At 39.3% G+C, this 20,579-nt stretch overlaps 1 protein-coding gene across 6 annotated transcripts in view; it reads left to right on the top strand.

Annotated features, from left to right (window-relative positions):
• Positions 1–20,579, top strand: part of PREX1 (phosphatidylinositol-3,4,5-trisphosphate dependent Rac exchange factor 1) — a 152,707-nt gene that overhangs the window by 62,733 nt on the left and 69,395 nt on the right. For all 6 annotated transcript variants that reach the window (XR_005841273.2, XR_001469660.4, XM_040650942.2 and 3 more), the window contains exons 2-5: positions 3,388–3,459; positions 7,268–7,390; positions 12,016–12,120; positions 15,487–15,588. Coding sequence is in view for 4 of the 6 variants with exons in the window: in XM_040650942.2 (XP_040506876.1) it covers positions 3,388–3,459; positions 7,268–7,390; positions 12,016–12,120; positions 15,487–15,588 (402 nt within the window). In the remaining 2 variants the exon portion in view is untranslated. The remainder of the gene's footprint in view (positions 1–3,387; positions 3,460–7,267; positions 7,391–12,015; positions 12,121–15,486; positions 15,589–20,579) is intronic.

The raw sequence follows: 20,579 nt of genomic DNA, 5'->3' as shown, positions 1-20,579 counted from the left end.
CCTTTTCTGATGTGGCAGCAGCAGTTTGCCCTACAGCTTGGGTTGCTCAGGGACCTGGGGCTGGCCCAGTGGGAGAACAGCAAAGCACTAAAAATGGCAAGAGAGCAAAATCAGCAACTGTGAGCAGAAGGAAGATGTCAAATTTTTATCTTCCATCCTTTTATCTGCAAAATGCTAATCTTATATCAATCATGACCAGCATACAAAGGGAACAGTGTGCTTTTGTTACCTGTTAATTTCTCTCTAGCTCTTCAGTAAGGTCTTAACCATCTGATATGTGAGTTTTGTTTTGGCATAGAGTGTATCATTAGTTGCTGTCCTTTGCAGGATCCATGCTACTTTGTACATGTAGGAAACTGACAGCATGACATATAGAGAGTTCTATGAATTGTGCAGGAAAGATGCTCATGTCATCCTGCTGTATCCTAGGAATGGTCGTCACAGCCCTCCAGCAGTTCCTCAAAAAGCTGACCACTTTTGCTTCCACATTTCCATTGAGGTTAGTGAGGCTATTTTTGCAGAGATCAAAGGTGTTACAGATTAGGGGAGAATTATACTGAAAGTTCCTTGGGGAAAAGTCCAGGACTGACTCTGTTGCATTCATGTATGAGTTGTCCAGAATGTGAAGAGGTTAGAGGAGATGGAACAAATGGCATTTGCACCTGCAACATTTCAGATGGCCAGAAAAGCTCTTACTCCTACAAGTATTGACTCTTCAATGAAACAGTATGTTCTGGAATATAAATAAGATATGGACATGACACGTTTATAACATGCTTCTCTCACTCTTTCTCTACTTTCCTCACCTTTATTGTGTCTTGCCCCAAATATCTGTCCAATTTTGCAGATGAATCCATTGGTCTGGTGGACGATCACACTGTTCCCTGTAGTTGTGTTTCCTAAGAGGTTACCTGCTACTTGTGTGTTGGGGCTTAGAGCCTGTGTCACCAGGTGAACAAACGGATGGCGTTGGTACAGATGAGCTTGGAGCCTAGTAAAGCTGGTAGCACAAAAATAACCTGAGGTTTGGAAAACTGACCTAAATGTCTGAACAACATCTCTGGGAAAAGGGCTGCTTTTTCTGAGCTAGAAGCAGTTTGGAAGAAAAGCAGTGTTGTCATGTGAACAGGGCATGCAACATTAGCTCTATGGGCTGCTGTTTGATAGGCTGTGTTTATCATGCTTTTAATATGAAAGACTGTTTTGCAAAGGATTCTGTTTGCAGATGAAAAGGTATTGAACACTGGGGAACAAACAGTTCCGCATCCACTAAGTTCAGAGTTTTGAGGGGCTGCATTTTGGAAAGCATACTACTAAGTTTCCAGGACCAATCTCTCTTAGAGCTGTCTTGTTTTAATGTGAGTGGAGAGACTGCTGCTTGTGCACAAACCAGGGGCTGCAGGAGGTGTGACCAACTATCTGTGGAGTTGTTGGTCTCTTTCCCTGTTACGTATTTCATCCTTACTATTCTCTCCCTGCTTCTGTGCCTTTCTTCCTTTTTTCCCCCCTCTTATTTTCTCCATTTCCCATGCTCCAGTTAAATGATCTTTTCAGACAAGCATCACAGAAAGGCTGTTTTTTAGATTAACACAGACTCAGCTTCTTATATTGACTGGCCTGAAACAGCTAATGTGATTTGCACTTCTGTTTACCAAATTTCTATTATTAGACTGAACATGCTGAGACTAATATGCAGGTAAATATAAGTCACCAGTGGAGCTACTAATTGGGTAGATTAATTAGTCATTCCAATTGGATTTGTTGTCTCCAAACAGACAAGATTAAAGCAAGGAAGGGTCTATGACTGGCTTATCTTTTGTGGATAAATGACTTCAATATGGTACGCTACCTCGTTTAAGTCAGATGTCTGGTTATTAGTGCCAGGATATCACACCCAGCAGTGAAGTGGGAGGCAACTCCTCCTGTCAGTCCTCCTGCCATTAGTCATTATGCCGAATACTTCATCTCAGACAGCTCCCTGACTTCTGCCAAGATCCTGGGCAAGGCGGATGGGCTGCTTTTCATAAAGTGGCTGTTCTGCCACTGGAACATGTGTCCTGTGCCTTTAATGCAGGAATCTGTTCTTCAGATGTCTCAATCCAAGCAACCTGCTTCATATTCTCCATATCTAGCTGCAGTCTAGCCAGGATCCCCTTCCTGCTTAGTGATACGAGAGGAGGAATGTTCTTGTGGTCCTTGACATCTGCACACAAAAAGCAGATTGAGAAGCTAGGGTCCAAAACAAATGTAGAGTTTGTGTGCCTCTTATTGCAATTTCTTTCTTTTTTTTTAATTTTTATTGATGTCTGTCCTGTAAAGACTGAATAGGTTGAGTAAAAATGAAGTGTTTTGTTTTTTTAAAGAAAAGTTGTGCGCATCAGCTGACATGGGCATTGCTCAGGAGTGGCTCAACTTTTTAAAAGACTTCTATTATCAAACTGAAACAAAGCTGCTTTGTACCATAAATGCAGAGAATGGACCCATTTCCCCTGTGTCTCAGGTGGCTAAGAGAAGTTCCTCCCCTCTTTGTTAGTGGTACTCCCCAGGGCTCCCCCTCTGTGTGGAAGGCAACATAGAAACCACTAAGCAGGACTGAGGAAAGCCCTCTCCCCTTCTATGTATGGCTGGTGTCCTTTGTTGGAGCAGTTTGTCTTTAGTGGTTTCCTTTCACTATCACCTGCAGGTATTTGCATCTCTCTTTGCTGACTTCTGTGAAAAGCAAAATTCCCTGCCTTCATTTCAGCCCATGGTTGCTGAGGAAAGGGGAAACCTGACCTAAATGAAGAGTTCCAACATTGTTTTGCCTGTTTTTAACCAGATAAAGTACAGCAAACAGGATAATGTGTGCCATGCGTTGTCTGGAAAATTTCATTTCCCTTCCCTATTTGTTGAGTCTGTTGAACTTGTCCGTAACTCTATTCCATAGCTCTGATGTGCATCAGCTCCAGCACCAGGAATGTCCTTTTGTTGGTGGTGGTGTATTTTTTATTATTTTTTTATTATTTGCAGTCTGTTTCACTGCCATCCATCCCAAAGTCAAAACAGCTGCATCTTAGAGAGAGGGGAAACCTCCAAAGGAAAAAAAAAAAAAAAAAAGAACAATCAGAGCCTTGCTGTGGTCTACTGGTAGCAACAGATAATTAAGTCTAAAAATTTCAGCAGAAGGAAGACATTTATTGCCAGGCAAAACCTAACAGTGTTTTAGGAAATGTCTTTTCTGTTATCCTGAAGGCAGCTCTGAGTCTAAGAACTGTGGTGATTTGGTATGTGGTTATATTCTTTCAGTCTTAAAGGTAATCAGACACACTGTGTTGTTGGGAAGCAAAGGGATATAAAGAAGTGAAATCAAACTTTATGAAGACATTTGAACGTTGTTTTTCTCTGCAGGCATTTCTTCATCGGATCCGCCAGAATGCTGTGGACAAAGCCGAGAAGTACATAACGGAGGAGAATGTTAAGGTATTTCTTCCATCGTCTTCCTCATTGTTAGGGATTTAATCCATAATGAAAGGCTAGATTCAGGGATGTGGATATCAAATGCCCTTTTACCTTTCTGATGATTGTTATTAAACTGCTGTCCAGAGGAAAAGAAACTCACACTGACACTTTTTCAGTCTGTTTGCCCATTTGTTTAGCTTTCATCTTCCAACTTTTTTTTTTGTCCCACCAGCTGATTTCAGTAGAATTTGATAACAGTGTAGTCAGGAGCTAACTTTTGGCAAGATTTGTTAAGTGGTAGAGGACACAGAGACCTCATTAGCATCTTGAAGGGGAAAGTCAGAGGATGCACTGCCCTTGTGTGTTTTGCTTGACAGTAATCAGTGTGCCAATTTGCATCTGTTGTCTCTTACAAATCTAAAATTGATGGGAGTTCAGAGGAGGTGGAAGGAATATCTAGTTGGGTTGTAGTAGGAAGGAATTTGGACTCCTGTGGGAGAGCTGAGGAATGAGAGACCCTTGCATGATGAGGTTCCTGAATGAATTTTGGAATGGAAAGACACATGAGATACAGAAAGTGGCTGTGAGGTACTAGCTTTATAATGTCTATGGTTGTAGGAGGCCTTGTTGTGGTTTATTTTCATAAAAATAAGCAACACTTTCATGTAGTAATTTGACTTAAAACACTCCTTGCAATACGCATACATGTGAGACCAAAATCCTCTTTGTACACGTGCGTAAGTGAAGCTTTGTGATCAGTGGGAGAGGATGCAGAGTGTCTGCCATCAGAGGCTTGCTTTTTGGGTTTACCTTTGATCCTACAGCTCCTAAATCAGCAGAGACTTTGCCCTTTATGTTAACGATAGCACAGTGCATCAATAATAGGTATATTACACAGTCCAGTACTACTGCAGCTGGTGTGTATTTCCTCAAGTCTTGTTCATCAATTTTTACATAGTAGTATTACCAGAAAGTCTAGAAATCCTTACAGGGATCCAGCCCCCGTTATGGTATTCATTCACTAGGTTAACAATACTGTCCTACTAATTGAGTGGCATCAGTAGGTGGTGATAGCAAGAAGATTTGGAGAATTGGTGGAGCTAAGCCTTCTTTCTGTCTTCAAATTTGGAAGTTCCTGATCCCTGGAAGCTCACTATTTACAATCTGGAGTAAGTTGAGGGGTAGCTGAGGGAAAAGTAGACAGTGACTAGTGGCAGTAGGTGCTGTGTGCAAAGAAAAAGAAAAAAATAATCTCTGCTCGAGAAATAAACTGACACAACCATTTTCTAATTTCACAAACGACTGCAGATGTTGATAAAAGTTGTTAATTCTACCATTATTCATGTATTGTTATGACTGCCATATACTCAGATGCGGTGTTCACAAGACCCATGCAGAAAGTCCTTATTTTCTCTACTGATTAAATGTATTTGTATTCTAAGATCCATCACAACCTCTGGGGAAGTACTACTTCATTTTTGTGCCATTCTTGAACTGCCTGGAGGTGCCTTTGTGAGGCCACTGTGAGACCTCATTAATTCTTATTACAATATTCTTATAATAACACAGCTTCTCTTTGATGAAAAAGGTCTGAGCTTACCAATGGTGAAGTAGAAACACAAAGGCATGCTTTTTCTGATCAGCGTTATCCCTTTCCCTTCTCAAACAATTTAATTGTTTTTTTCTGCAGTGGAAAGATGATTGTTCTTTCCTTCTGCAAATCTTTGCTTGTAGAGGCAGGACAGACAAGGCTGTGTTGGGACTTCCAATTAGTCTGCCTGCTATTATTATGTATCTTGAGTCATTATGGAGCTGTGAGGTGGCTAGCAACAGAAAAGGTGGCAGCAGAGAAGTATATAAGTGGTTTGGCAGCTTATCTAAAGAAAAACCTGTATTTTCTTCCCCGTCTCCACGTTCCCTGTCTCAGCAGGAATGTCTAGAGCAAAATCCAGGATATTCTGGCACTCACTCTCCTCTAAGCAAAAGGACAAAGTACTTTTTAGGATAACATGGGATACTACTCCTGGTATTATTTTGCAGGCTTCTCCTACTGCTGCCACTAAACAGTGGTGCAAAAGCAAATGTAGCTAAGGTCTTCCTGCCTTAATTTTTCAAGTGACTTTTGTTACCTTCAAAATCTGCTGCAAGCTGAGCTCCGCTGACCATCATATAATTTATTAGACTACAATGATATACCTTGAATCACAAAATATCCGCCTGAAGACTGCTCCTGAAGGATAAAATCATCCCTGACAGATATTTTCCTCTTCCTTGTTCATCCCCTTTTGGCACAGCTTCTGGCAAAAGCATGCAGGCAAAGGCTAATGTGTCATCACATCACTTTCAGTCATGCTATAGAATGAACCATCATGGGCTCTTCAAATATGCAGTGGAAGTTTTCTGGAATCAATCAGTCCCAGCTTCCTGTCTTATTTTCCGATGGGTTCAGAACTCATTAGTGCAAATACAGTATATTGGAATCTTCAGTTTATTCACAGCCAGGAAAAGCAATAAGGCACAAGTACGCACATGGGTAGTGAGGACTGCCATATCTTGGTGTTCCTGAAGTGAGAGGTGAGCAAAGACAAGAAAGATGCCATGTGCTATGCTTTGCACATGCAGCCAGATTGCAGGGGTTTGAGGAAAAATGCTCTTTTCATCCTTGAATAATGTGAGGTATAGAATAGTATCTGAGTACACGCATAGAGGGGTCTTTAATTCCTTACCCTGTCTACTACTCTTGGAAAACCAGAGAGAAACTGTTTTTAAACCAAGTGTGGTTTCATTCCTCTTTTAAGGATTAAAATTAATTTACAGAATTTTGTAAGCTGCATCACCATCCACCAGGTTGAATCAGTGTCTCATCTGGTGCATGAAGTCCACTGCATAAAGTTGAAAAAGTTTAGTTTTACTGTAAGGTGCTTTGGGAAGTGTCAGAAGATCTTCCACCAAATACCAGGAAGCTGAAGGCTGCTCTGTCAGGCTGCATTCTTTGAGATTTGTAGCACTGACACATATGCTCTATGCCAGACCTGGGAGGCTGCTTCTTAATATGAAAGCTGGTTTGAATACACTGCATTTAAATACACTCTTTGCAACTGGCATGGCTAAAGCAAAGTGACGGACAATGCTGTTCGCAATGTGTATGTCACTGCAGGCTCCAGGCTTTGGTCCGCTCATTCAAGCATTCCTCCCATGGCTGTCGATACTGATAGCTGCATCACATTGCATCAGGACCTGGAAGTTTATTTTCCTTAGCGCATGTATGTTAAATTCCTAGGGATCATTTAGCTATGAGATTGTGCAATTTCCTTTTAGTACACATTAAAATTGAGGGCCTGTATCGCGTTACAAATGCCTTTTACAGTCACAGAGGCTGGTGGAAGGGAATGCTAAAATTCTGCTCTTTCGGTTTGGAAATACTTTACACTGTAAACACCCCCTAAGTGAAAAGCTAGCTCCCACATGGCAGAGATGTGGTTTACAGGTACATCTTCTGAGTGATAATTTCATGTTCCTGCCAAATCAGTTTGATCTTTGTGATTTCTTTCACGTGTTCAATCTCACATAGGAGACCTTCTCTAGACTTAAAGGAGGTTGCTTACATTTATCATGCTCAGGTGCTTGGAAAGATAACCTTCATTTAGAGTAGGTGCTTCAGTAGGCAATAAAGATTTCCATAGGAAAGAGACAAGATAGCAGTTATAATCTGTGCTTTAGGTCCTTTCATGACTAAGTCTAGGACCATAGTATTTTGGTGCTAGTACTTTAATGTGCCCAAGAGGGTTTTATTAATAGCTGACACTGGACTTCACTTTATGCATTTCAGATCTTATTTTCCAACATTGAAGACATTCTTGGTGTTCACAAGGAGTTCCTGGCTGCCCTGGAATTTTGTTTACAACCAGAACCTCAGTCTCAGCATGAACTGGGAAATGTTTTCTTAAAATTTGTAAGTACAATGACTTAACACTATCTGAAAATGCAGTTTCCTGTCTTAAGCTCCCATGCCCCTTAACTATCCCTAATCTCTAAGGCTTGTAGCAATACTGTGACAATGTGCGTCTTGAATAAAACTTGAAGGTAGGGTGGGAAAAAACTTGTGAATGAGGTTAGAACAATGGAAACCACATCAAACTCAGCTAAACAACAAGGTATTTTTAGAAACCCTTCCTTTTCCCATTGAATATTTTTTCCTTTTTTTCTTCACTCAACTAATCACACAATTGCTGAGAATTTGTCTGCTTTAGTTCCAAATATTTCTGAAAAGCAGCACAATTTCAAATAAATGAATAATTTTATTTGTATTTTAAAATAAAGGAAACCCACAAAAGACACTACTGCATCTAGAGTAGTGTCTGTGTGTACATTTGTCCTTCAGTAAATGAAATGTAACATGAGATAGCTTATCTTGCACTTGATGAAATACAGTGCAAGTTACCATACAACCTTTTACAATGGAGTAAACGAATACTTGAATTATGTAGCTCAAAAGTACAGAAAATTTGGCTTTTAGACTCAGTGGTAGATAAGAATACCACAACTACAATATACAAAGTAGTTGTGGTTGTTGAAAACGTTTTGATGGGTTATTTTTGTGTCATCTAACTTTGTCTGATAATTTTATTATTTGTTCTCCTATACATTCATAATATGATTAAGTGTGCCAACATGATTCAGTACCAGGTTGGTACTGCTAGGTGACCCAGGAAGGCACAGACCTGTAACAGGGAACAAGAAATTGTGGAATTGGAAATGAGAGAATCATGGAAATCAGAGAACCACTGCTTCTCTCATTATAATTTGTTTCTTATATTGCAAACTAATATAAGCATAGAGCACACTGATTGTATATGCAAGCTCAATTATTACATATACTTAGTCATGAGATGAACTCATCTAAATGCAAAGTTACCTGATTTACATGTGTAATAATTCAGAGCTGCAGATTTTTTTTGTATGCAGCTGTCCTCTTGAGATGCCTGAAGAAATTAGAAAACATCTATATATAATAGATATTCCTTCAAATTCTTATTAGCTGCATTAAGCCACAGGCCAACTTCCTATCAAAATATGTTCTATTATACTTTCCTAATCATAATTCATCAGGTTTGAGTGGACAGCCCTTATGCAGCCATTCTTTACTCGTAGATCCTTACCAACTATTGATTTTATTTTATTTATGTTGTGACACATAAAATAGTAGTATATGTAGAGACAGTAGAATGTATTTGGACAGTGCCCATAAATTGTGTTCTCTATGAGGACTGACTGTCAGATGCTGAAGGACATACTGATGTACTCAGTTAAAGACTTGAATATTCACTACCTACCAAGAAGATGTCCTACACTAGCAAAGTACTTGTTAGCAGTGGTATCAAAATGGGATGTCTCCTGAGCAATGCTATCTAAATGTCTACTGTGTTTCAGAGTGGCACCAACTAACCAGAAATGTTGACAGCTTGTCATTTGATTGAATTCAAACCTGCTATGTGTAGTCATTGACAATATTTTCTTGTATGTGAGCATAGCATTTATAACTGCAGAATTTAGTGATTAAGTAAACAAATGTTCTCTGCTTCTCAGACTTGCAACAAAGCAGGAATTATGGAGCTGTAATGCACAGAGATGACTGCTGGTGAGAACTGATCTTCTAATAGAAGCTATTTGACTGAGATCAGTTTACATTGCAGTTTGTGAAGTGCATTGCAAATATGGTGTACATCAAACATTTCATAATCCCCTAAGGAAGAAGACCTACAGCTTATTCAGGAGGAAGTCAGACATCTTTCAGTTGGAAACACATGGGAGAAGCTGGTCTCATCCATAATGAGTGAAGTATCCATAAAGTATAACAATAGCATTAGAACCATTATGGCACTTCATGTCTTCAGCAGGGAAGAATCAACAGTAGGTTATGAAGAGAGGAAGTAATGGCATGTCTTTGTGTACAGATTGTGCCTGTCTTTTAGAAGACTAGCCTCACTGTAGGTATTTAGGAGTGAGGGATGTGAGATTTGTCGTGTCATGGTACAGGCTTTCATAGTGAGATTCCAGGTGAAGATGCCAGCAGCAGCTGTGGTTCAGAGCAAGTTCCACCAGATTGCAGTTTTTGGGTCCTGTTTGTGAGATCTACATATCCTAAATTTCTTCTAACTTCTTCAACACTTTCAGTTGGAATAGACCTCTAGGATCATAATTGATCCATTTACGTTTTTGATTGTAAGAAGTTAATTCTGATGTACTGGAATTTCTTAAGGAGTTGTAGTTCATTAACAGACAGTATGTGGACCATAACAGTCAGTAAAGAACACACTTCAATTCAAAATCAATTCTGCTGCTTGAAAAATGGGACATTTTCTGACAGTAAAGCATATCTTCAATATCAAAGAGATACTTTGAATAATTACACCTCATCAACATAGGCTTTCTTGTGCAGGTCACGAAAACATAAGACTGTCTGAAGAGCAGAAGGGCAGAGGACTGACTAATACCTGATTTCTGTTATTGCTGTATTGGTAGGGCATTGGCAACTTGGTAGCTGTAAGCTTATTAGAGTGAAATACGTTTTCATCTCATTTTTGGGAACAATGCTGCCTGAATGCTCAGGTTTTACTATTTAAGGCATTAGGAATCTTGTTTTGTTCAGAATGAAATCTTATCTTTTATTTAGGTTTTTCATATTGACAAAATAGTTTTTAGCCCTCTTTCAAAGAAGAAAATGTCATGGTTTATAAAAAATACATCCAGATATAATGACTGCAGTTTACCCAGTGTGTCTTTCATGAAACTTCTGCCCAAAAACTGTTTTCAAATTTACACTAATTTGTGGGTTGTACTACTAGATCCAAAATAACATATGGAGAATAAGCTATTGGTTTAGACTTCTTAAACGAACTAAGAACAGTATAGACTTATTTTTGTCACCGAAGTCAGAAGGTCTATCTGTGTATCCAGCAGATCTGCTGAGTAAGAATGTGCCATTTTTACGGGGTCATTTTTCTGACCATAATTACACTTTAATACAGTGTAACTGCAGGTTCCAAATTCCTGGGTTAACATCTGTAATTATGTAACTGATAATTTCCTCACCAGGAGATGGGGAGTCCAGGACTGATTGTCACCCAGAGAGGAAATTAAACACTTCAGACACTGAGTAATTTAAAACATAGTTGTCATATTTGTGGGCCTCATGCATGAGGGGCAGCTGGAAAAGACTTGATGAAAGCACTCTGGTGTGTGCATAATTATTGTACTGTCTTGAGTTTGGAAAGGGATTTTGTCATGATCTAAATATATCCTCCCCAAACTTCTGGCACTCAGAGCTGCAGTCAGAAACCTGAGCAATGACATTTTGTGTGCACTGATGCAGCGGATGCTGTTGTGTTAATGGTTACTATTTTTAGTCTCAAGCATGCTGCTTGTGTGCATCTAGGAAGATGAGGGGAGGTGAGAGGAGGAAGTGTAGGAGAAACTTATAAATCTGTCTTGTCACTCTGCAGCTCTACAATTTAGGGATAAAAAAAAAATCCTCTGTCTCTCAATTGTCTCTTTTCTATTGTGCTCTTGATGCAGCTATGCCTTTCCTGTACTTGGTGGTCAGGATCTTTTGTTTCTTTCCAGCTTCACAGCACTGAACTCCATTACTAATATAAACAGCTGTAGATGAAGGATGTATTGAACATCTGCATTCCGGCTCTTTGTACCACAATTGATGGTTGTTTTATTTGCTTTGTACCATTGTTGCTGTGTTTGGCCATGCATCTTTTTACTCTTAATTCTTCCTTTGGAGGTATAGGGAGAGAAAACAATTTCAGTAAATTACTAGTAAAAATAAATAAAAATTAATAAAATAAAATTGAAGCAATTTTCAGTCTCTGAGCACGTACATCTAGCCCTTCAGCATCTGACCAGAGCATCAAATTCTTCTCCTAAACTGGTGGTGGCTGTGACATGGTTCACTGTAAGTACCTCAATCTGGTTATGAAGCTACCTTTCTCCTCCTTCCATTTCTTTAATATATTGGTAATTTTGTGTTTATTCATCAAAATGCTTGCATTCAGGAGAGATGTTGTGGGCAGCCCTGTAAGACAGGGGATTTCCAGCTGGTTGCCTCTTCCAGTGCTTGGTTTTTCCCAGCCACCTTTGTTTGTTTCCTCTTCCTGTAGTAGTAATTAGCATACTTCAGAAATGTGAATTCCATTTATGTTCTTCTTGCTTCTGGCTTTACTTCGCTTCTGTTTGCTTGTATAGAATATCCTGGCACATGAAAGTTCCTGAGATAGCAAAATCCATTCTTTCAGCAAAGGATGTATTATTTCAGTGATGCATTGAAAGGAAAAGTGCTGGGTAGGTCTGTGGTCAGAAAACTTATGCTAATTCACAAAAGTTAGGAATTAGGGGAACACTTCTATAAATTATTTGCATGTGGAGATATCACGCATATCATGTGAAATGCAACTCTAGCACCATAAAGGAGAGTGCACATTCCTTTGTGTAAAGAATTTAGTATCAGACTGTGGCAATACAGACAGTCTAGTTTTCCCCAAGTCAATAAGTTAATGCTTTTTCTTGCAGAAAGACAAGTTCTTTGTGTACGAGGAGTATTGTAGCAACCATGAGAAAGCGCTCAGACTGCTGATGGAATTGAACAAGATCCCAACAGTGAGAGCATTCCTCCTGGTAAGCACCTTCTCTAGCACTCTTCACTTAATGGTCTGACTTTGTACTGTACTCATAATGCTCCTTTAGTATCCAAAGAATGCCAAACATTTTGCAGACATGATTCATTCCAGCTATGAAGCACTTGAGAAGGATGGATATTGAAATAATTGGTGAATTCAAGTACCAACTAAGCACAGCTATGGTATGAGTAATTTCAGTGGATACAGAGAAGAATTTTGAAAAACATTAAGAATAAAAAACAACAGCAGGCAAAAATAACAGAAAAATTGAGCAAGGATTGTGAAAGGAGTAATGCAATAATTTATCAGCAGGGCTGTGACTGGTTCTCTGCTCAATTCTCTGACCAATTCACCATTTGCAGACCCACCAGAAACACGTGGCCTGCTTCTGACATCCTTTTCCCCATGACGCCACTTGTGGGCAAGAAACAGGCTGGATGAACTATTTTGGTGGCATCATTGCTGCTTGTATCAAAAATGGCCCAACTCCTCATACAACCCACGAAATATTAGCATGTGTCGGGAAGAAGTGTGGCATACAGCCTTCTTAAGGGCTAGACTGCAAAAAGAAACAACCACTAGATAGTTTTTATTCTTTTATTGAGGAGAGAGGGGTAGGTGTTTCTCTTTACAGCCTCCCGTCAATTCTCCTTGCTTTTAGGTGTTATTTTCCTTGCTGTGAATGGAAGGCATTTGGGTCGGGGATGGAGTATAGGTGAGGGACTGTTCAGCACACTAGTTTTCTGTCTTATTAAATCCTGTGAGGTGAAAGAAAGGCTGTTTTGCAATGAACTGATTGTGTTCTGTTTTCTGCTTTGCTTTTTTCCATTCTGCCAAAGGCATACTCTTTCCTAATACAGTACAGCAGAAGAAAACTTCTGCATAAGTGCCTGTCACAAGCAGGGCCAGAGCATTCTTTTAGCCACAAAATATAGACCTTGGAGGGAGGAGCAGGAACACCCACGCTGTTGGGTACTCAGAATTTCTTTATCACATCTGAGTTTCAATAAACCTTGTTAAAGCATTAGTTCGAATCGCCAAATGAGCCATTCCTGTTCATGATCTACTCTGGGTGCTTCTGTTGAGAGAAACTTAAAGAGAAAGACGAGCAATGAAAGTGGATATAAATACCATCCTTCCCAACATCCAGAGTGTTCTCTGCATTTCAGCTGGATTGGCAACAAACTCCTGTCTGTGTTGCCGGCAGCAGCTGGCAAACTAATTATGAGGCACATTAAAGATGTCGCACTGTCTGCTGTGGCTTTGCAGCAGCACCTGAATCCAAGAGATTTTTAAAATAACAGTAACTATGGGAGGAGAGGATATGCTGAAATCTTTGCTTTGTTGTGGCTGTTGTAATTTCTTCCAGGCCTTCACTCTTCTCTCCACTGCCTCCTAAAGCCAACGCTATAATGCCACCATGCAGAGAGCTGCATTAAAATACAAAGCTTTTCTTGTGGGGATGGATTTGGCCCGATTACCCCCTTGCAGCTGCTGAAATACAGAATGTGGGAATGTGTTTGAAAAATCAGTAAGTGTTAAAGGGCATTTTTGAGTCCAGAGCTAGAGGGAGGGCTGAAAGGAGAGACGGGAAGGACTGAATCACCCGAGACTTGGAAAATTGGACAGGGAGCATTGTGAGCTGGTAGCCAATGCCACAGATCTAGAATAGCCCTGGGGAAGAGTTATTTTACAGACAACTGTCTGTAAAAATACCACTTAGAAATAATGAGATTTATGTCAGATGTCTATGAGCAGTTCTTGAAGAAGAGAATTATTGAACTACAGCCAAAAACCCACTATATTTCAGAGCGTATTTGAGCCACAGCACACATTTCACAGGGGAAAGTGTTATCAGTTATGCCTCAAAGCAAGCACATCTTGGCTGAAATGGATTTAAACTTTATCCACTGTTAACAGGGCAGGTTTGCAACTGGGGTGGTTATTGGAGCAAAGTTATCCAGATTAATAGCTGAACATGGGAAAGTAGCTTATCTCAAATAGATTCGAAGTCTATCTGAGTCCACTGCCTACTGCTGGCAGTGGGCAATGTCAGCATCTTCAGGGAAATATGTAAAAACCTTACAGTTCATCAGTAATTATTTATCACACAGATTATGGATTATTGTGAAGAAATAAGGGGATGGGTAAAGTGCTGTTGTTTTTTTTTTTTTTCCTATACCATACTTAATTCTTATATTTCCCTTCCATATCAGTCCTGAGAGATGAATTTCCATAATCTACTAAGCAAATAAGCATCTCTTGTTTTGAGGTAGTGTGCACAAACTTATCTGTGAAATGATTCTTACAGAATGCCCTTCCAAGTGTGTTAGAATTCATTGTGTGAGTATTGCAAGAGTTGATCAGTTGCTTCACCTGTTTTTCAACCTAAAATCTGTTTGGACTTCTGTTTTGTTTGATGTATTGGTCCAGTATTACTCAAGGGTTTATACTGTTAACTTGCTTAATATGTTAAAGCAACACTGGAAGAGCAGTCATTGTCCTGGGTGGAGAAATGCCCTTCAGCTTCTTTGTGAAGCGTTCTGGTTTCCAGACAAAGAGCTAATGTTGAAACACAGCAGATTTATTATTATTGTTGTTATTATTATTAGTGAGCACAAGAAGTACAAAAATCTGTTTTCTTTAAGTGTCATTGCTTTTTGCATCAGTGTTCTCCTTTCCACACAGTAGCCTTGCCTGCATAACCCCAAACTTCACCTGCAGCATCATGTACTATAACTGCATCAGGGCTACACTTGTGCTGTTTAGCCTGCCAGTGCATCCCTACTGTTTGTCCAGCTGGGCTTAGACATAATGTTTTGCCAGAGAACTGATGGATGAGATACTGGTGACTCATTTGTTTCAGAGCTGCATTTGATTTCCTTCAGACATAGAGACTGTACTAGAGTTAATTATGTGATTCTTTATTTATATACTTTATTTTATCCTTTGAGTGTTCTGGAAGACGTGTGCAAACTTTGCATGGTGAATGGAGACAAATGGCTGTTTTGGTTGTGGGGGTAGGTTGGATTCCTTAAGGCAATGGTGCATTCTAGATTTGCTGATTGTCATTGTATTTGTTATGATGTTTTTTGAGTCACAAGCTGTATAACATCTCAGTGGGAAGAGACCTTTCTTTGCAGCCACTGTTATCCACAGCAGTTTTTCTTTTGCTAACTCATGGAGAACTTTGCAGCTTAACTTGATGGCTGTGTTTCAGTGGAGAGTGAAGTCCCATTTCTTTTATCTTAGGAATGATGAAGTTCATTGTGACCATAATGTGTATTATAGAAACAGCAAGTAATGTCAAAGAGCATGTGAAAGTGTTGTCTGAGTTAACATTAACTTCCTTTTTTGATTATAGAGTTGCATGCTTTTGGGAGGCAGAAAGACTACAGACATACCACTGGAAGGTTATCTACTGACTCCAATTCAGAGAATTTGTAAATATCCACTTCTGCTTAAGGTAAACCAAGAAAGAATGTGTTTGGCTAGTTGTTTTACTCTTTGAGTGATTTTGCAACTTTTTAACCCTGGATTTCCTGTCACTGCTGTCATTCTGACTTGTGCTTTTCAAGGTTCAATCCTGTCTACAAAAAATGGCTTTTTTTATGGGTACCGTCAAAAAGCTGGCTGATGACACTGTTAGATCTTGTAATGGCGTGGCTAAACTAGGCAGGGTAAGGTATCAGTTGATTTCAGTTTTCTTCTGTTATTTATTGAGACCTGAGTGCTATTTTAGCCACTTCCTGAAAAGCTGCGTTCAAATGGAATTGCATCAGTATTCTAAGGAACTCCATGGCTCTTGGGGATTGGAAACCGGATGCATCTTTCATCACTAGGTCTCTAGTTTGAGTGTATTCGGATCAGTAATGATCAAAATTCTTCATCATCTGACAGCTGTTTGGCAGCTTGTTTGAAAACCGTTTGGTTGTCTCAGACAAGTTTCCACTGGACAGGTGTAATTGCATAAATGACTCCTGCAATTTGCACTAATTGGCCCCCTTGCTAGCTGGTGTAGTGTTAAAGAACCAAAGACATAAAAAGAGCCAACTTACCTCTCATTCCTCTGGATCAGGGCTGGATCATGTACCTGGTGGGAAGAAGGAGAAATCAGTCTTTGGACAGCTTGCATCCCCAGTAGTCTTGTAGCTACTTAATGGCTAAAAGCCACAAATCTTCAGTGATGTTCAGTCTCATATTCCCAGAGTGAAGTTATATTTAATAAAATACAACTAATTATTAATAAATATAAGCAGCAGCAATTTCTCATCTTAACAGAATGGTCCCTTCCTTAACTGTGGAGTAAAATAACGATTCTGTGATGATCTGGTGCACTTGGGCATAGACTGGACCTATGAATCAAGTATATGTCATGTAAAATTTTTGCAGTACTGTGTCTGTAAGTTCAGATTGAATAAGGACTTTGAAAGGTCCGGGCTGGTTAGCTCAATACTGATGTTTTTCCTTTAAGAAAAGTCCAGACTCATCTGATAAATATTTAAAGCATTTATTTCCATCTCCTTGGAGCTTTCAGAGAAAAAAATTCAAAATATGTCCTTCTTACATTTTGTTGCCTGTGCAGCAGACACCCATCTTAAAATCTTACAGTACAAGTTCATGTGCCATGTCTTGTAGATGTAACTATTGAGACTTACATGCACGTAGACAGTCTAGTACTTGAGTCCATCCAGTGGAATGCAGACTCCTCTTATGATTTAAAAGCATCAACAAAAAGCAAAGAACAGAAGAACATGCTTTGTTTGTTTCACTGTAAATTCATGGTTAGTAAGTTGTGTCCTATTCAAAGTTTGCCTGGTACTTGCTAGTACAAAGTTGTCAGAGTGGGTGCAAATGTTTCAGATGTGGAAGAAAAACAAAAAAGGCTGAGTGAAGAGACAAACTGATTCCTGGTAGTGCTGACCAGGAAAATGCAGCTTTCCAAGAAAAAGGTAGAATAGATTTAAAAGCAACACAACCTTCAAATTTAGTGTTTTCTCTCCCTTTACTCCTGAACTGCAGTTATTGCTCCAGAAATAGCTGTTTTGTATTCATGGGAATTTTATCTTATTTTATCTAATTCCCAGAGCAAACACATGCACTGTATTCCAGCTGATGAGAAAAATCATCGACACTTACCCTCTTTCCTATTTTACTTTGTTTCTAATAGGAGTTTGTGAACATCCAGATTTTCTGATGACTTTGATATGTCCTTGTTATAGTATAATTAGTATAGCTAAGCAGTTAGATTTGATAAAGATAATACGAGCACAGTAGCTCAGACTTGCCAGTGTTTGAAAGCCAGCCTAAATAATAAAGCATATTTAAATGTGATAACTGCTTTTCATTAATACTGTATGTAAGCATTGTTCTTCCAGAATAATAGCATCTCACACAGAGTCCATTTCAGTTACTCAATTAGGAGTAGCATACTGGAATATCTCCGTGTACAGGTACACTTTAAGCAAATATTATCAGTAATTTCCAGTGTAAAATCCTGTAATTTGTAAACTTATATTTTACTATCCTCTGATGAAGCTTTTGCAAGCCTTATGTGTGGCTTGAAACACGGACTGAGACCTCATCGTGCTGTTTCACCATCTCTGTGCTAATAGAGCAGCAGCGATGTTAGTATTTTTGTCCCCAGCACAGTTTTTCTGTGCTTCAGAAAGCACAAGAGAGAATTAGCACAAGCTCATTGGTCAGTAAATTACTTTTATCCCCAGTCTAAACCCTCCCTAATGTGACCATGTTCCACCTCTTTTCCTTGCTGTCACAGTTCAGCGGGGGATTTCAAGTCCATTTGGGTACACAGGTGTTCCAAATACCTGTCTGTTAGTGAAGAGCTTTGTCAGAAATTTTCCTTAAAAGTGAGAAAGAGGCTTTGAGCAGGCTTTGAGAGCTATACTTGCTGTGACACGCATTATGGTTTGGTAAGAAGAAAAGAAGCAAAGGCAAACAGGTGTACAGAACTTGAGAGCACAGACTGAGTGACTTACAACCTCAGCGTGGATGTGGACACTGGAAAGCCTACTGAGTAAATATTTCTATCAGAATGTTTTGGATTAAGGCAACTCTGTCTCACTGATAATAATTATGACTCTATATTAATTAGCATTAACTGTGCTTCTTAGTTGTAGAAACAGCTGTTGTGTAAACAAATCTCTGAACAAAAATAGCCTTTTTCCCCTTAATAAAGAGCATTTATGTCAGCAAGAGGAAAACCCTAAGGGAGCAGTGATCATGAGTTAATCACGCCATTGGGGGTGGGAAATGGATGCAGTCATTTCTGTCTCCTTCTTCTTCCCAACACGCAAGAAATGCACAGCACATGATAGCTGCCCCCCCATGGGCTTTGATAGCCCAGTGCTGTCACAGGGGCTGTTTCTTATTTGATGTTTATTCTTCTCTTAGAGGAGCTGCTAGGTCTCCAGCCAGAAATGCACATTCCAGCTCTGATCCTTTAAAAATATAACGACTCCATGGAAGATTTAGGGCAGTATTATGTATTGTTTCATGTGATGGAAGACTTGCTGGCCCTAGGAGAGAAAGAAAACCTGTAGGCAGAAAGCTAAGCATCCAGCCTGAGAGCCTTCTCAAAAGGGAGAGCGCAACAGTGAGGCATACACAGACTGCAACAAGTGCAGTGCCTGGGATGTGAAAGGGAAAAACGGGAAGCCGGTGGTGGATGAAGGAACTTGCTCTCCCCCCTCTCCATCTTCCCCATTCCTCTCAGCAATGTTTAAGGAAGAACGTCAGTTACCCATAATGGAATATGTTTAATCTTTGGGGTTTTGCACCTCCTGTTCAGAAGAGTGATGTTGCACTGAGATTCATAATACTGCCTGGTTGAAATCCAAGTCTATGTAGAATAACATTACAACATTAGAAGTTATATATACCCCACAGAGTTGTAAGGAACGCTGCCAATTTATAAATCATACTTCTGTCCTCGACACTTCTTATATATCATATCAAATAACTGCTAATATATATAAAACATGTTTTTGTTGTGCTCTAATTTGGTATATTTTGCAGATTTGATGGTACACCTAATGTCATCGCTTTCACTGATTTACTGTTGCCTGGTTTTTACCTTGCAGAAACAGATACAGAGGTTGTACATTTTAAATGTATACAGGATAAAAAAAAATCTACTGTGATTGGCAGATGCAGAGCCTGCTGTAGCATCTATTTTCTGGTTAGTTTAAGTGGAAAATAGATTTTTAATACATGCAAATGTTAAAAACTGAAAATACAAATACAAAAATCCTTGAAACAGAAAGGAACATGGTTTTTTCTGAGCTTTTTTTCCTTTTTCCTTTTTTCTTTTTTTTTTTTTTTGCACAGTTTGGAATGGAACCATTTATTACCACATCTCTTCGAATTTATAAGAAATATGGTGTCTTTGTTATCTCTGTCATCCTGAGATGTTCACTAAAATAACTAACGGATGCATCCCAGAAACCATGTTTTATGCATGGCAATAGGTTGTAGTGCAAAGCGACGCAGCCTGGCAAGCAATGATTTGCTCGACATTAACAGTCACTGCACAGAATTAGTGTTAAAGCCATGTGTGGGTGACGAGAAGAATATGAATATAGGAAGAAGGAATTTTTAAAACACAGGGACTTAGATATTTAAACTGCAAAACATGTTCAGCTGTCAGTTTTAAGTACACAATCATTTTCTGTGTAGCAATGGAGGACATGGGGAAGGGTGACAGACTTCTTAAAAAAGATCAGTTAAGCAGAATAACATCCTTTCTGCTAGGAAATATTAAAATTGTGTTTGCGTTTGAAAAACCTCTAGTTTCCTCTGCCTGCATGCATTGTTTGCTCATCATCCCTCCTGCTACCTCTTTGCACCTTCCTGTGCAGTGTTCTTGTTGCTGAGTTCTCTCCTCATAGTTTTGTTGTTGTTGTTCTGTTTGTTTTTTCATGTGTGTGTGCCAAGCACAATTAGTAGGTAAACAAATGCATGAACAGCTGATGTGTTGTCTTATGTGATTACTTCTTACGTTTAGATTCTGTTCTATTTGAAACTCTTTTAGCCATAAGCTATTTAAAGCTGCATCTGATACTGAAATACTTTAGCTGGAAGTCCTTTTACTACATTGCATAATTGAAGATTGACGTTTCTATGAAGAGTTCTCTTTTTGTGGGGTAGGGGTATAGTTAATAGGAAGTAAGATAGCATTCAAATCTCTAGCATTGCCTTTCCTATATAGTTACTTCCTGACTGCTAGACAATTCAGATGGAACCAAGAAGCCAAATAATCTTTTAGAATCCAAATGCAAGAGCTTTGCCAGTGTTAATTTACACTGTTTCTTTCAAGAATTAGTTGGAAAATTGTAGCTTGCAAGCAGACTTTTCTGATTCTGCTTCAAATTTCAATTTGTTGCAAGTGCTTTACCCACACTGCCCTATTCATTGTAGGCAGAATGTCTGCTGTGG

This window comes from Gallus gallus, chromosome 20 (assembly GCF_016699485.2).
Source record: "Gallus gallus isolate bGalGal1 chromosome 20, bGalGal1.mat.broiler.GRCg7b, whole genome shotgun sequence".
Classification (NCBI taxonomy): domain Eukaryota; kingdom Metazoa; phylum Chordata; class Aves; order Galliformes; family Phasianidae; genus Gallus; species Gallus gallus.
The sequence above is the reverse complement of the archived record's forward strand: the minus strand, read 5'-3'. Positions and strand labels throughout refer to the sequence as shown.